This window comes from Saccoglossus kowalevskii, chromosome 10, assembly GCF_978046115.1.
Source record: "Saccoglossus kowalevskii chromosome 10, keSacKowa6.1, whole genome shotgun sequence".
In the NCBI taxonomy this organism is placed as follows: Eukaryota; Metazoa; Hemichordata; class Enteropneusta; family Harrimaniidae; genus Saccoglossus; species Saccoglossus kowalevskii.
Window position 1 is genome coordinate 21,109,935 of NC_140650.1, and position 16,803 is coordinate 21,126,737.

General features: G+C 35.2%; 1 protein-coding gene across 4 annotated transcripts in view; it reads right to left on the reverse strand.

The window, feature by feature from the left end:
• LOC100375086 (regulator of G protein signaling 12-like) overlaps positions 1-16,803 on the reverse strand; it is a 44,801-nt gene that overhangs the window by 5,687 nt on the left and 22,311 nt on the right. The window contains exons 3-16 of one of the 4 annotated variants that reach the window (XM_085504359.1): positions 14,763-14,784; positions 14,236-14,393; positions 12,410-12,496; positions 11,991-12,137; positions 11,629-11,643; positions 10,378-10,587; positions 9,938-10,040; positions 9,125-9,181; positions 8,873-8,943; positions 7,339-7,539; positions 6,542-6,615; positions 5,677-5,897; positions 4,584-4,705; positions 2,742-3,021 (exon numbers count right to left, since the gene is read on the reverse strand). In XM_085504359.1, coding sequence (XP_085360485.1) covers positions 2,742-3,021; positions 4,584-4,705; positions 5,677-5,897; positions 6,542-6,615; positions 7,339-7,539; positions 8,873-8,943; positions 9,125-9,181; positions 9,938-10,040; positions 10,378-10,587; positions 11,629-11,643; positions 11,991-12,137; positions 12,410-12,496; positions 14,236-14,393; positions 14,763-14,784 — 1,768 coding nt within the window. Of the gene's footprint in view, positions 1-2,741; positions 3,022-4,583; positions 4,706-5,676; positions 5,898-6,541; positions 6,616-7,338; positions 7,540-8,830; positions 8,944-9,124; positions 9,182-9,937; positions 10,041-10,377; positions 10,588-11,628; positions 11,644-11,990; positions 12,138-12,409; positions 12,497-14,235; positions 14,394-14,762; positions 14,785-16,803 lie in introns of all 4 variants that reach the window. The other 3 variants (XM_085504360.1, XM_085504357.1, XM_085504358.1) reach the window with 3 other exon arrangements.

A 16,803-nucleotide genomic window follows, 5' to 3' on the forward strand; every position in this document is an offset into this window, starting at 1 on the left:
AAAAATATTCACCAAAATTAGAGAACTAAAGATATCATTACAAAATGAACAAATTTGAGAGAGATCCACATGTAGTACCTATATATGTAATATCAAAGCAATTGAACTTGCGGTTTTTAACAAGAAGTCGAAAATATCACTTTTTACCAAAAATGACAAAAATATTCACCAAAATTAGAGAACTAAAGATATCATTACAAAATGAACAAATCTGAGAGAGGTCCACATGGAGTACCTATATATGTAATATCAAAGCAATTGGACTTGCGGTTTTTAACAAGAAGTCGAAAATATCACTTTTTACCAAAAATGACAAAAATATTCACCAAAATTAGAGAACTAAAGATATCATTACAAAATGAACAAATCTGAGAGAGGTCCACATGTAGTACACCTATATATGTAATAATATCAAAGCAATTGGACTTGCGGTTTTTAACAAGAAGTCAAAAATATCACTTTTTACCAAAAATGACAAAAATATTCACCAAAATTAGAGAACTAAAGATATCATTACAAAATGAACAAATCTGAGAGAGATCCACATGTAGTACCTATATATGTAATATCAAAGCAATTGAACTTGCGGTTTTTAGCAAGAAGTCGAAAATATCACTTTTTACCAAAAATGACAAAAATATTCACCAAAATTAGAGAACTAAAGATATCATTACAAAATGAACAAATCTGAGAGAGGTCCACATGGAGTACCTATATATGTAATATCAAAGCAATTGGACTTGCGGTTTTTAACAAGAAGTCGAAAATATCACTTTTTACCAAAAATGACAAAAATATTCACCAAAATTAGAGAACTAAAGATATCATTACAAAATGAACAAATCTGAGAGAGGTCCACATGTAGTACACCTATATATGTAATAATATCAAAGCAATTGGACTTGCGGTTTTTAACAAGAAGTCAAAAATATCACTTTTTACCAAAAATGACAAAAATATTCACCAAAATTAGAGAACTAAAGATATCATTACAAAATGAACAAATCTGAGAGAGGTCCACATGTAGTACCTATATATGTAATATCAAAGCAATTGGCCTTGCGGTTTTTAACAAGAAGTCGAAAATATCACTTTTTACCAAAAATGACAAAAATATTCACCAAAATTAGAGAACTAAAGATATCATTACAAAATGACCAAATCTGAGAGAGATCCACGTGTAGTACCTATATATGTAATATCAAAGCAATTGAACTTGCGGATTTTAACAAGAAGTCGAAAATATCACTTTTTACCAAAAATATTCACCAAAATTAGAGAATTGAAGATATGATCATGAAATGAACAAATCTGAGAGAGGTCTACCCAAGGTACATATACATCAAGTATCAAAGCATTCAGGCTTGTAGTTTTCAAGAAGAAGTAGAAAAAGTAAAACATTGACATGGACGACAACGGACAATCACTCATATGATAAGCTCCGCTTGACAAAGTCGACAGCGGAGCTAAAAATGTTTAAATAATTGGTAATAACAAATATTTTTCCAGTGAGTGCCAAAATAAACTGATCAGAAAACCTTTCTATAATCTTCCTATAAATTTTACTTGGAACATCACAGCATTACTTGGAAGATTCTTAGTTGTTATAACTTTGCATTCAACTGTTGGAAATTTGGTAATCAAAACTACCACTTGGTATATTTCAAGTAGGTGTTTTTTTGAAATTATAAAATTATATTGTAAGCTTACATAGGTACAACGAAAATTTGAAATTGTGAAAAAGTGTATTCCGTATATTATTTTTAACACACAGCACGCCTGGTGACAATAGCTGTGTCCAGGGGTACCGGCTGTTAGGACTGAAACTGCCAAAGTCAAAACAAACACTGCTAAGAATGTTCCAAATGATACTGCAATATTACAAGAGAAATTGATAGTGTTTTTATGATCAGTTTATTTTGGTTCCTGCTGTAGTAAGACAGTGCAGAACTATGCTCAAATTTTTGCGAGTGCAACACATAACACAGATACAACACATTTTATTTCCTTCATTTTCACATTTAAAAATTACGTCTTAATGTGGTTTTGGCTTTTCAAACAAATATACAGTTGAACTTTTATCCAAATTTGTGAGATGTACTAAAACTTTGGAAACTGAAAACATAAAGTGTGAAAGTCAAAAAAGCGCTCCAATACTTTATGAATGAGCAGAACCACATCGTATTTTTTCTCAAAAAGAAAAGGATTTTTCAAACTGAGAGGCATGCTGGGTAACATTTATCATTTCACTGAATTTTTGAACTCAAGCAATCTGTAAGACACAGGGATACTGTACTATTCACGATATCAAGGACAGGAAGACTTTGAGACACAGAGGTACATCTAATAACACAACATAGAACTAGCTACATGAACTAACCACTATAGCTAGACTAGGGTTAGGGGTTACCGTGATTTGATGGTTGATTAGTGACAGAAAGTCATGTTAGAAAAGACACACAGTATAATGTGTTGTGTATTAAAAGAGGGTCAAGCAAGTCAGATGCAAAGTCAATCAATTTTGAATAGGATTAGGGTTTACCACAGCAATCATTTTATTTGCACTAATGTGCAAAGCACCAAATTTGAAAATGAATTAGTGAAAAAAAAAAATTTCAAACTTTTAAATTTGCAATGAAAAAACAAAATAATGAATGTTACTACCGCAACTGCAAAAAGGTTTTTAGTTTTATTACCATCAAATCACCACACCTGTATCTGTACAGTTTTTAAACGCATACCTTCAGCCTCTGAGGGGAAAAACTTGGGTTTTGTTGTGGAAGTATTTTCTTTACTAAGACCTTTATCAGCTGAGATTGGCTTCTGCGTGGCATTGTTAGTGGACGAAGAATAGGAAGAGGAGGGAGGGGGGTTTGCCTTGCCTGATCTTTCTGCACCCTTCTTCTGCTGGGGAGCACATTCGTCCTTGCCAGTGCGGATGTATTTTGACAGGGTAGAAGTGCTGCCAGCAAAGGCAGGGTTGCCGAGTTCAATATTTCGGCTTGCAAGCCCTTCTTCACTCTATTTTAAAGAGAGAAATAAAATAAATGAATTCAGATAATGATAATAATAATGCAGCGCAGCGACTCCACCACACTCGCAGCGACTCCACCACACTCGCAGCGACTCCACCACACTCGCGACTCCACCACACTCGCGACTCCACCACACTCGCGACTCCACCACACTCGCGACTCCACCACACTCGCGACTCCACCACACTCGCGACTCCACCACACTCGCGACTCCACCACACTCGCGACTCCACCACACTCGCGACTCCACCACACTCGCGACTCCACCACACTCGCGACTCCACCACACTCGCGACTCCACCACACTCGCGACTCCACCACACTCGCGACTCCACCACACACGCGACTCCACCACACACGCGACTCCACCACACACGCGACTCCACCACACTCGCGACTCCACCACACTCGCGACTCCACCACACTCGCGACTCCACCACACTCGCGACTCCACCACACTCGCGACTCCACCACACTCGCGACTCCACCACACTCGCGACTCCACCACACTCGCGACTCCACCACACTCGCGACTCCACCACACTCGCGACTCCACCACACTCGCGACTCCACCACACTCGCGACTCCACCACACTCGCGACTCCACCACACTCGCGACTCCACCACACTCGCGACTCCACCACTCGCGACTCCACCACACTCGCGACTCCACCACACTCGCGACTCCACCACACTCGCGACTCCACCACACTCGCGACTCCACCACACTCGCGACTCCACCACACACGCGACTCCACCACACACGCGACTCCACCACACTCACGACTCCACCACACTCGCGACTCCACCACACTCGCGACTCCACCACACTCGCGACTCCACCACACTCGCGACTCCACCACACTCACGACTCTACCATACTTATGACTCTACCATACTTATGACTCCACCATACTTATGACTCCACCATACCCATAATGACTCCCCCATACTAAACATATCAGTAACCAAAGTGTAGTTATCTTTACACAAATAAACCACAAGCTTTATTAACAAATCTGTTTAATAACGCTGTTAACTGTGCACAAAGAATTCATGATAGGACTAAAAATGGAAACCCACTACATTCACCAATGCAACTGGAGGAGGGAGGGAGGGAGGGAGGGAGAAAAGGGAGGGTGCTGAGTTTCACATAAGACTGATACACAAGTGAATAACGTTTTTTCTCATAAACGTACTTCTCTGTGAAATCAAAAACAAAATACAGAGCAACTAGCACGCTGTTATCTGAGATGTGGTAATATATTGCCTGGAACAATTACGTAATACATGTCACTGCGGTACAACAAAACATCCATTTCTGCATACTGTTAAATACTTTCTTTTAGCTGGTTTTGAATGGAATTTATTTTCACTTATTTTTGATGAGTTGAATGTAAAATATAGGGGAAAAAGTTTGCTTCAGCAAAAATAATTTCCAAACGAAAATAAAATATTTTATAGTATGTTACATTTAGTAAAATTATCAAAGATGTTTCTGATGCCATGGTAATGGTAAGATACAATAGTTTACTCCATTATTCTCACCTTAGCAGGTCTCATGTGCACAACATGAACATTGGATTCATCCAGAGAATTGTCCACTGAATCAGCTTTTCGGATCCTACCATTTTTCGGGACGGGCGGTCGACCCATGCTAATGCGCCCGGCTGAAGGCAAATAACCATATTGGAGAAAAAAAATTTAGTACACTTTGAGTTGTTAGTACAGTATTTGATACAAATTTAGAATACAATAACAAATTAGGTATATATGTGAGCACATTTATTATAGTTAATATTATAATAATTAAAGCGGGGAGTCGTCACCTGAGCATGCGTCAGATGGCCATAGCGTGTCAATGTTTACAAACAAGCGTCTACCCATGAACCTTTGCATTTTTAGCGTGTGTTGTTATCGTCACTTGGAACTCAATTCCCACGCTTGCGCAGGTGACGACCCTCTCGCTTTAATATTTTTGAATGCAAGTGCCGATTCTTGATGACCTTGTGTTTCAAAACAGCCTTCTGACTTCTTGGTCCATCCCTAAATATTTACAAACTATGAATGTGAGTTTTAGTAGGTGAAATAATGTTGGGCTGACATTTAGAAAAAAAAACAAAAAAACAAAAAAACAAACAAGAGAACCATAAAAACAGGCCTGTGGAACAAACCCTTTTTATTGGCATTTTAACTTCGAAAGTATGTCCTCTATAGCTTAAAGTTCACATTTTGAGGTCACTGACGTAAATTGTGCAATTTTCTCGCTATTTTTAGGAGCAAACATTCGTGCATTTTCAGCACCGTGTAACTACAAATGGTGAAAACAAATCTCAAAAACTCTAAAAAAAAACTGTACTTTTGGATAGTTGCAGTGACTCCTCTGAACAGTGTATCCCTACATGTCCAACATATATAAATTTGGTTGTTCAGGATTACTTCAAAGTTGAGTTTGTGCTGTTTCCTTGACTTTAGCTGTTTTCATTGGATCTTCCACATCAGCTCGTGTAGAGCTCACAAAAATACATAGTACAGTGGTGCGGGTCTTAGCAACACAGAACGTTCTGTGATGTAGCAACACCCACCGAGAATAACAAAAGAAATTTCACAGAATTAATTCGGGAATATAAGTAACGCATACCTGCATACTGTGCATAGGGTTCGATAATGACCCTCTGACCCTCCAACGTCGCTACCTCAATATCCAACTCTAGAGGGACTGGTGACGCATTCAAGTGAACAACCATTCCATCCAATGACAAATTATATTTATTCATTATCGGTCTGAGTACATCTATAATGGCTTTGTTGGGTTTCGACTTCACTCCAATCGTTCTTTTGTTCGTACTTGGTAATTCAACCCTGTTGAGAAGGAAAAAAATATTACAAGCATGACTCTTTGTATTGTTATAATATGAAAATAACCCTGATCTGTTCTTTTTATGTATCATTTTCATATTTTTTAATTCATGTTGTACTGAATCACTGAACAAATCACATGACCAAATACTAGCAAACAGTTAAAAATACTTTTTTTTTAAATAAAGTTCTGTTTCAAAGCGTATAGCACGTAGATATGAATATTTTACCCTTTGTTTGTTTATTTGGTACCCCAAACGATAATTAAATTACTAAATATAACCCTTACAAAAGCAACTGTTTGTCACCTTTCACAGAACATATTTGCGTAATTTTTTCCATATTTTTTGTAAACACTTGGTTCAATTTTAGCAGACTTGATTTGCTGGTTTTGTGAAAGAAACAATACATGCTAATGAAAAATTATCAAAGATGTTTCTGTTGCCATGGTAAAATTAACGTTCATTACGCCAATGGGTAAATATGGGAAAAAATTATGACGTATAAAAAGTTGAATAATTGTATATTGTTGTTCATTCACTTTTCTACTTTCATTCAAAATGTAATGATCTTAAACTAACAAAGCGTTAACACTTGACTGATGTGTCAGCAGAATTACAAGTTGGATTTAAAGTTGGAATACTTACTTAAACATCACTCTATTTTCCACAACCACTTCCTTGGAGGCCAAAGTTGAAAGGTCATCATGGAGGTTATACATCTAGAAAATTGAAACATACAGTACATAACAATTAATATAATCTCAGTAAGAAATATTTATTTGAGTTCTTTTCACTTGACCTTTGTCCTATAACTTATAAACCTGGTAAAACTAGGTCAATTTCGTTAAAAACTTTTTGTGTTTATCAGCAGCATATGGCCTTATAGCCAGAAATGCGTTAAAATCCTGTTGCAATAAAATAACTTGTTTGGCTTTTTATGGAACTTTGCTTCTAATAGAACAATTACAGTATGGCAATGAAATAATATAATATCATAGCACAATAAACATATTACTGTAAAAGCAGCGGCTTCTATTGAAATGGTACAATACAACAGAAGGGATGAGAAATGGTGAATTTTTATGTCTCAATTGTTCAAAAAGAATGGGTGTGGCTTCTATTAGGGATGCAGCTTCTAATGCAGATTTTACGGCACTAGTATATGCTGTTAGGGGTGAGGGTTCAAGTCAGCTGTGTTAATTTATGTCCCAACTTGCTTTTGCCCTATACATAGACAAATATTAAAGGACAGTGGTCGTTGCTCAATACGTAATCAAATTTTAAGTGAACAAACGATGTGAAGATGACCACCCTTTAACAACATATCTTCAAGTTCAGAATCAAACAATATCGTCGAAAAATATGATAAATACAGAATATTTTTTGACCTAATCCTCAGAGAAGGGCAGGGTCTTTTATGTAAATGAGATCTATTTCCTTACATGGTTCGTTTTCACGTCATACACCTCCATTGATGCAACCGCTATTCTCCGTCGTTCACAGAGAAGTTTCAGCGCCGCTCGGACAGACTGTCCTTCTTTTGCAGCAATCACAGTGGTGGAATTATCCGGTAATATCACCCGACAAAATTTATGCGGTTCTTTAATCTCGCTGGATCCAGTACTACTGGTTCGTTCTAAAGACTGTAACAAAATAGATGTACCGTTTAATGGCTGCTAGTGTAACATACCACGACAAACACTGACACAGAAGTTGGTGATGAATATAAAGTGTTACATATTAACAATAATTTGGTACATTTCAACAATATGTATTTTGTTTAAATGCAACTTTTAACTAGAGTCTACGGTAATATGCGAATTTAAAAATTATGATCGATGAACATGTCTTTCCATACAGTTCCAATTATATTCAACAGATCGATTTAAGATCTAAATAATTGACAACATCAACAAAAGTTACAATAATCTTTGTGAATGAATCAAAGTACTCTTCCCCTGGTAGTAAACAACATTACCATGCACATGCATCAGATCAGGCAGCATGACAGCATACAAAACAAATTATTAGTGTTTTTTTTTCAGGTTAGAAGACACTGATGTGACCATTCATGTTTAGAATCCTGTGACGGCTAGAAAAAGGACTAGAGACAAATCTGTAAGTAACAGTTAGTATCCATGGTAACACAAGGAAGGATAAAGTGATGTAGTTGTGATGGCAAGACAGTGCAGGAGAATCAGTTAGTGATATGTATCAAGTCTGGAATGTTAATGGAGCTCAGATAATTACCATATTTTCTCTATTAAAAGAACACATATACTACTTTAATATTAATTTATAATATATTAACTCCAGATGATAAAGAGTAACATACATCACTAGACTTGATAATTATGTTACGAGTACATGTACATACAAGGTAATAACTGCATAGCTTTATTGCAGTGACACAACTTGAACACATCTGTAGCATCACAGAAGATCTCATATAACTACAATATTGTTTGAGTTTCTGCTCTGTATTATTCAAATATTGTGAAGTTCAGACTAATTTATTGATTGATTCAACCATCCATCAATAGATAGAGACATTTTATTTAGTAGAAGATGCCAACCATTCCTTACAGCATCTTTAGGCATCAGTGCCAAATGTATGTACATATACAACTTCTATTAATTGTTATTAATTAGGTGCTCTTCACAATGAATACAAATCATTATCATTAGAGCGATATCTAGTAGAAATGAAGGTATCGTGTGAAAGAGCGCCCTCTATGGGTAAATAGACCACAGTGGTGTCGCAAAGAGAGTCTCATACATACACCTGACTAGTAGGTCTGTTTATTTTCTCAGAGTATACTTATTATTTTGGGAAAACTACTACCAAGAGAAAAATATGGTAGTTAATTATATTCACAAAAATGTGATAATTTCAATTCTCCTCAAACTACTGGTATTGCCATGACAACCTACCTCACTGACATCACTACTAAATCTTTGTAAATCGCAACTTGCCAGTGAACTACGCCGGCTTCCAGTGCTCGCTGTTAAACTTCCCTCTGTTTTCACCACGTTTGACTTGTCTTCTATGAAGTAAAAATGAAAAAAAAAATTTATAATTTCAAGTAACAAGAATAGTTAATGATATTTTTTTTCCATTTTCTATATAACGATCAATGTTGGCTTTAATCGTTTACTACAAAACCCGAACTAAGTATATTATTATAGATTAGAAACAGAAATGAGGAATACAAATATTATTTTTACCTTTTTTCTCTTTCTTCTCAAAGCTGGAAGACTTGGTGGCTTTTTTACCAGTTTTGTCTGAGATAGCGAAAATATAAAACTTCAATCATTTTTCAGAAATGAAAACAAATGACATGGGTTGTTAACCTTTTGAGTGCCACAATTTTTCCCACCCAGATTTTGCTTGTTTTTTTGTTTTTTTATTTTTCTGTAATTTTGGACCAAATGGACATAATTTCGTCATTTAAAAATTTATATGAGTTTTATTTTGTGAATGGTGACAAATTTTGGCTTTGGTGCTCAAATGGTTAATGATATGCAAATTATCTAATTAATATGCACATATGGTATATAGAACTATTTTGTGAAAGGTGGCAAAAGTTGACTTTGGTGCTCAAATGGTTAATGATATGCAAATTACCTAATTAATATGCACAGATGGTATATAGAACTATTTTGTGAATGGTGACAAAAGTTGACTTTGATGTTTAAAGGGTTAATGATATGCAAATTACCTAATTAATATGCACAGACGGTATAGAACTATTTTGTGAATGGTGATAAAAGTTGACTTTGATGTTTAAAGGGTTAATGATATGCAAATTACCTAATTAATATGCACAGACGGTATAGAACTATTTTGTGAATGGTGATAAAAGTTGGCTTTGGCACTATACATTCTCTATAGAGTTGTAGTAGTGATTGTGTTTAAGAAAACTCACTAACTAACAAGAGCTAACCTCCAACGCTGGCACCCAGGATGTGTAAACAATATATTTTTTCACAAGATTTACAAAGCGCATAACACAAAGATAAGTTATATCAACCACTTACTTCTATGCCACGGCATAAATGACTTTCTTCTTTTCTCTCCAATATTTTCATCCGTTGTATCTAGGCTACTGTCTCCTGATTTACTCTCCTTTGATTTTTTACTCTAAACAATTATTGAAAGAAAATATAAATATACACATAAGCTGAATCATTCCATTACTGAACTTTGATACTTAGTATTGTCAATTCATTGTCAGTAACATCACGGTCAAATGCCATCCTTGTGATTGGCACTTTACACCTAATTTAGAATAATCTCCTAAAATGAAGTAAAGTGGTTTAGGAAATTATAAAAGTGTGGTGATTGGTGATTAAACACCACAGGCGAGCTTTAGTACTCCAATAATTCAGAATTTGTTGCCATAGAAACTGACTTTATCATTTCTCATGGTGATCAAAATAATCAGTTAAAAGATGGAATGCAACTTTACACAACATACCTTTTCTTTTTTCTTCTTCTCTCCCTTCTTGTTCGATTTCACATCTTCTTTGCCATCTCTTACAGAGCTATCATCTGTCGCGCTGTCTGCCCATTCTTTTGGCGGTGGAATGGGCAATGATTTGCCTTCAAGTTCAGCTTTCATGCACTCACGGTACAAATCACTCTTCAGAAAACGTGAATAACTGTCAAATTTCATTAACTGGAATATCTACAAACAAAAATGAATCTATCAAATCAACCATGTGAACTCATCAAATAATGTACTTATTAATTCAAAAATTATTTTTCTATAATTGTTTGAAAATAGTTTGCTAGAGTGAAATGCAATAACAATACATTGACACTGCTTCAATCTGCAACCACAAAAACATAAACTATAAATATTCATGACTGAAGATGAACATTTAAATCATATCGCATAAACAAAAACAAAATTGTTTTCTCTGCTGGGCATGAAATATTCACTGACAACCTTAAGTAATGAACATTGGCATACAAACAGTGTACATGCATTTGTTAGTGCCTTCTGATACAAGGTGAATACACAATATGTAAAATGACAGATGTTGCATAATACTTAGTGCAGACTCCATGTACGGTGCATCAATACGAAAAATCACTAATAATTCTGTGACACAAGATCAAATATTTTCTCTAACACAAGCGTTTCTACATAAACAAATGATGTTGCAATTTTCTGTAGCAAAGTAATGCGTTGCCGTTTAAGTACAAAGGACGAAATATGAGGCAACTCGCAGTCAGGAAGAATTTAATGATGTGCTTGACAAAGAGAAAATACTTTTATTAAAGCTGAAATTGAAAATCAGCTATAAAATATTTTAGCCCTTTTTTTAAACAAAATAATCTAGAAAGAGAACAGAATAAATACAATTATAATCACATCAGATGATTACACATAAACCCAATTACCATAGAAACCATTCCCCACACCAACGATACATCATTTCATGCAATATCTAACGATCTCTTTCGCCATTTTCCCACCAAAATGTTTAAAATTTTCTTTTTTCCCCCCCTTTTCTTTGATAGAACCTTGTTTAAAACATATTAATTTACCGGTAAAATGAAAGCAGACAAATCTGCAACAGTTTTGTTGAAAATAATGAACAATGGAGGGAAGTGGCGACAAAAAGAATGAATAAAAGTGTTTATCTAAATTTACATCGGCACATAATTCCTGTACACCTATATCCACCAAAATAAATCAGTTTCATTTTGTAGGACTTACTTTACTCATAAAACCCTGGAGATCGATGCAATCAAGGACAGGCAGAAAAAAAACAAAATTGAAAAGAACACAAACTAAATTAGTATTGGTAGGAGGGAAAGGACCTACTGATGATAAATAAAAGAATAAAAGTTGAGAAGCAGATCTTAGGATATAAAAACAAAATTACAGAGTTTCTAATTTTAAGGTACTTTTCAGATTTTCCGGAGATAAATGAAATTATTCATCTTCGTAATAATTTCATCAGTCAACAACGTTGCCTCGTCTCCGGAATTGTCCTGTCAAATCGTTAAAATTCATCACAGGCGCCAAATTTCATGCTTATCCCAGAACAGGCTAATTTTATTGTCTTTGTACTCTACCTGTTTCTGTTGCATATTATATAACGTAGGTGTAGGGTTTTCTAACTGTGCCTCAACCTCTTGTCTTGCTTGGCTGTCCAAGTTCACCGGCATGTTGGCTTTCTTTGACAGATGTTTATTATAAATATCCCTGGCACATGCCTTCATCTACAAGCAGAAGAAAAAAAAGTTTTTTATAATTTTATAATTTTGCATCAAATTCGAGAAATGTGAACATATAAAGTTCCATTATTTTGAATAAATTACCAGGTTTATTAAAATACAAATAGTCCAAGCAGTGATTCATCTACAAAAATAATCGAGGAACACTTTATATGAATTTTCTGACCCAAAATAGTGCTATATATACATAATAAAGTTTTTCAAAATGGATGGTCACATAAAGCTGGTTCTAAACAGTAACTTAGGTGGTCACATACCTCTTGGGCATCTGTAAGTTTCTTGTATTTCTCACAAGCTATCCAAAATGCGATATTTTCCTCGCTGAATTCCTTCTTCAAGAATTCCTGCAATGTATGAATACAATAAAGTAAACATCTGGAGAATGCGTGAATGGCAATATAGTCACGGCAATGACAATCATGATGTCACGCTCAACTGAAGCATGCGTTACTCAAGTCATCTATTAAAACCTGCGTACAAAATAAATTCTTCAATCTAACTTCTTTTATGTCAACATTGCTCGATATACATGAAGGCACATTGGTTTTAGTGCTGAAATAGCGCACAATTTTGACATGGTCAGGTACAATATAAGACAAATTCACCACAATACACAAACATACAATATAGTCACACATAAATCCACCATATGGAAACACACATCTCTCGTAATACTATAATATCTACTACAGGTTACACAAACCCACCACATGGCAAAACAAATACACCACATGGAAACACACATTTCCCATACAACCCATAAGCACAGAAATACCACATGGTACAAATATGCTATAGGTTACACAAACCCACCACATGGCAAAACAAATACACCACATGGAAACACACATTTCCCATACAACCCATAAGCACAGAAATACCACATGGTACAAATATGCTATAGGTTACACAAACCCACCACATGGCAAAACAAATACACCACATGGAAACACACATTTCCCATACAACCATAAGCACAGAAATACCACATGGTACAAATATGCTATAGGTTACACAAACCCACCACATGGCAAAACAAATACACCACATGGAAACACACATTTCCCATACAACCATAAGCACAGAAATACCACATGGTACAAATCTGCTATAGGTTACACAAACCCACCACATGGCAAAACAAATACACCACATGGAAACACACATTTCCCATACAACCATAAGCACAGAAATACCACATGGTACAAATATGCTATAGGTTACACAAACCCACCACATGGCAAAACAAATACACCACATGGAAACACACATTTCCCATACAACCATAAGCACAGAAATACCACATGGTACAAATATGCTATAGGTTACACAAACCAACCACACATGGCAACACAAATACACCACATGGAAACACACATCTCCCATACAACCCATAAGCACAGAAATACCACATGGTACAAATATGCTATAGGTTACACAAACCCACCACATGGCAAAACAAATACACCACATGGAAACACACACAGTAAAAATCTACCATATAGTAACACAAATCCACCACACATGGCAACACAAATCTACATGTACATGTATGTGGAAACACACATCTCTCGTGCTACTATATCTACCACAGATAACGCAATTCCACCACACTGCAACACAAACACACTACATAGAAACACAACCATACAACCATAAGCACATATCAACCACATGGTACAAATCTACTACAGGTTACACAAACCCACCACATAGCAAAACAAATACACCACAAGGAAACACACATCTCCCATACCTCCATAAGCACAGATATACCACACAGTAAAAATCTACCATATGGCAACACAAATCTACCACATGGCAACACAAATCTACTACATGTATGTGGAAACACACATCTCCCATAACATGACACAAATCTGCTATTCAATAACAAAACAAACTATTCATAACACATATCTGCCACAGGAAGCCACAGATTTCAAGGTAACACAAATCCACCACACCATGCTAAACAAAACCACCACATGGCAACAAAACATGCCACACAACACAAATCTACCACATGTTAACCTACATCAATTAATTCACATAAATTTGGGTAACAGGAAATTATACTCACAGTAAAACAAGCCAATCCCAGAGGATCGTAAAGCAGCCTCTCGAAACCTACAGCCCAGCTTGCGACGTGACCAATATCATCGTTCTGAACACACATACTTCCAACACTTCTAAGACTGCTGCTGCGACTGAGCGGCACAGGCAGTGGAACAGGAAGTTCTAAGAAGAAAAGCAAATTAGGCATGAATATAAATAATTTCATAATGCTGATCCAGGGAAATATAGAATACAGCGCCCTCTATGCCACATTTAGTGACATTCTTAAAGAAATACAGCATCAGTAACAAGTTGATATAGTGTAAAATAAAATAATGAACAATCATTGAATTTGAAGCTATGTTTGTTCATCAGAATCATATTATAATCTTAGATGTAGAGTAATTAAAAAGATTATTGGGTAGTTGTACTACCGGTATTTTGGCCGCACAATCGAAACGCCAGAGCAACCTGGCAAACACGAGGCAGGTATGCGACTGTAAAACTGAAACATACCAATGGCATCGAGCCAATCAATTAATGTCTACCTACCTCCATCAGAAGCTGCAATAGACTGAAAAATAAACAATAAAAAAAAAAAAATATTTTTCTTCAAATAGTGTATTTTGAATAGTGTTATTTACTTCATAAACAAAACACCACAAAACTTTAATAATCTCAGGATTATTTTAAACTGCTTAACAATCGATTGTATATAAAGCACATAAAAATACGAGCGAGATTTTCCAGTCATAATACAATCAAATCATTCTCACTATCATTTGCCAAGGATTGAAAAGTAACTAAAAAAAAGCTTCACAATCGACAGAAAAAACAGCAATACAATATACAATTGGTGACTATTTGCGGTGATCACTTTTGTTTGTACAAATATCATACACAAGTGTGAAAAACACAGAATCCTGTACAGAAGAAAAAAAACAACAACGCCAATAATCCACACTATACGCACTAGACACTGAGTTCCAAGTCTTTGTCATAACAATACAGACAAGGAGGTATTCTTTGACAGTGTCATTGTCTTCTATGAGAAATGACAGCCATATAAACATTCCTAAGCTCCACTGTAACACAGAGTTCAGGTACAGATTTCTCTTTCACATATAAGAAAGACCACTGTATTATATTCGTCTAATAATAGCATGCTGCGTATAAACTTCAATCCCTCCTTCACTGAATGCGTACTTATCTGCATCGCACATATCCCCTATATTGTACAGACATTGTGATTTTTTGTTACTGTCTGTGAATTCAATTATTTTGATTTGACAAGCCCCTTAGATGTATTTGTGAAACAGTGTACAACACCACCATTTATTTTCTCCATGAAGAAAATCTAACTATTGTTTAATAATAATTATAAGAACTGAATATTTTTGATGAAAACTCAGATATTGGTTGGATATAAACAATGTACATGACTTTTGTTCACCTAACTTTTTTTTCAACAATTCTTATCAAGACCTGAATGCAATAAAAAAATAAATTCTTTTGGTCCAAAATAATTTTTTTTTTACAAAAATACATAAAAATGTGAAAAATGTTGCGGCAAAAATTATGGCTGGAAAATATAGGATTTAAGTGAGTTACTGATCATATATTGTGAAACTTAAAGCGCTGAAGCAATTCCTCAAGAATGAATACCAGTATACGTGAATACCAGTATACGTGAATACCAGTATACGTGAATACCAGTATACGTGACTTTAATTACCCATGCTTGGCACTATTTCCAATAAATACCACCAAAATGGCAATACCAATCACTAACATAAAGGGACAATTTCACTACCTGCACTACTATGATAATGTGTTCCAGTTGAATGGAACAAGAGTTACACTTGACTGCAGTCAATACTGCTGATATTCAAATCAATGACATTGACCTACAACTTAGTGTACACATACTGTGAATATTCACCCAACTACAAAAGTTTTTACGGAAAATATATACAACACATACAAATCATTATCTGAATTCCATGTCTGTATTAGTAAATAAAAAATATTAAATCAAACATGAACATGTGATTTCCAACACAGTTACGATAGTAAAATTCTTCAATTACAAGGCATATTAATATTTTGTAATTAGTGAAAATTTCACTAACAAGTTAAAATGACTTTGGAGAAATTTAACTTTTTAAGGAAATCAAGATGCAGAATATGAACTCAATAATTACACAATTTCACTATATTCTGTCCTACTTTGCAAAAAAAATATTTGAAAACAAATTGATAATTTTTTGTTGTTGGGCGATATCTTCAAATTTAAAAAAAAAGGTTGGAACAAACTTGTACACGACCACGAATTTCAAACAATGTTTTTGTAGGCAAGTAAGCAAAAATGTTTGATTGTTGTTCATCTCCTCTACTACCACGCTTGACGAGCAAAGTCAAAACACCAGACCATATCCAGTGTGTGGTACCATAACATAGGCAATGAAAACAACAAACGAACATCTCAAACAAGTGGATATGGGTGATTAGAAAAATAAACAGAGAATTCCTGATGTGTTGTGTTATTACTACCGATTCCTTTTAGCGAATGTTTATCCAGTACACCATTTTA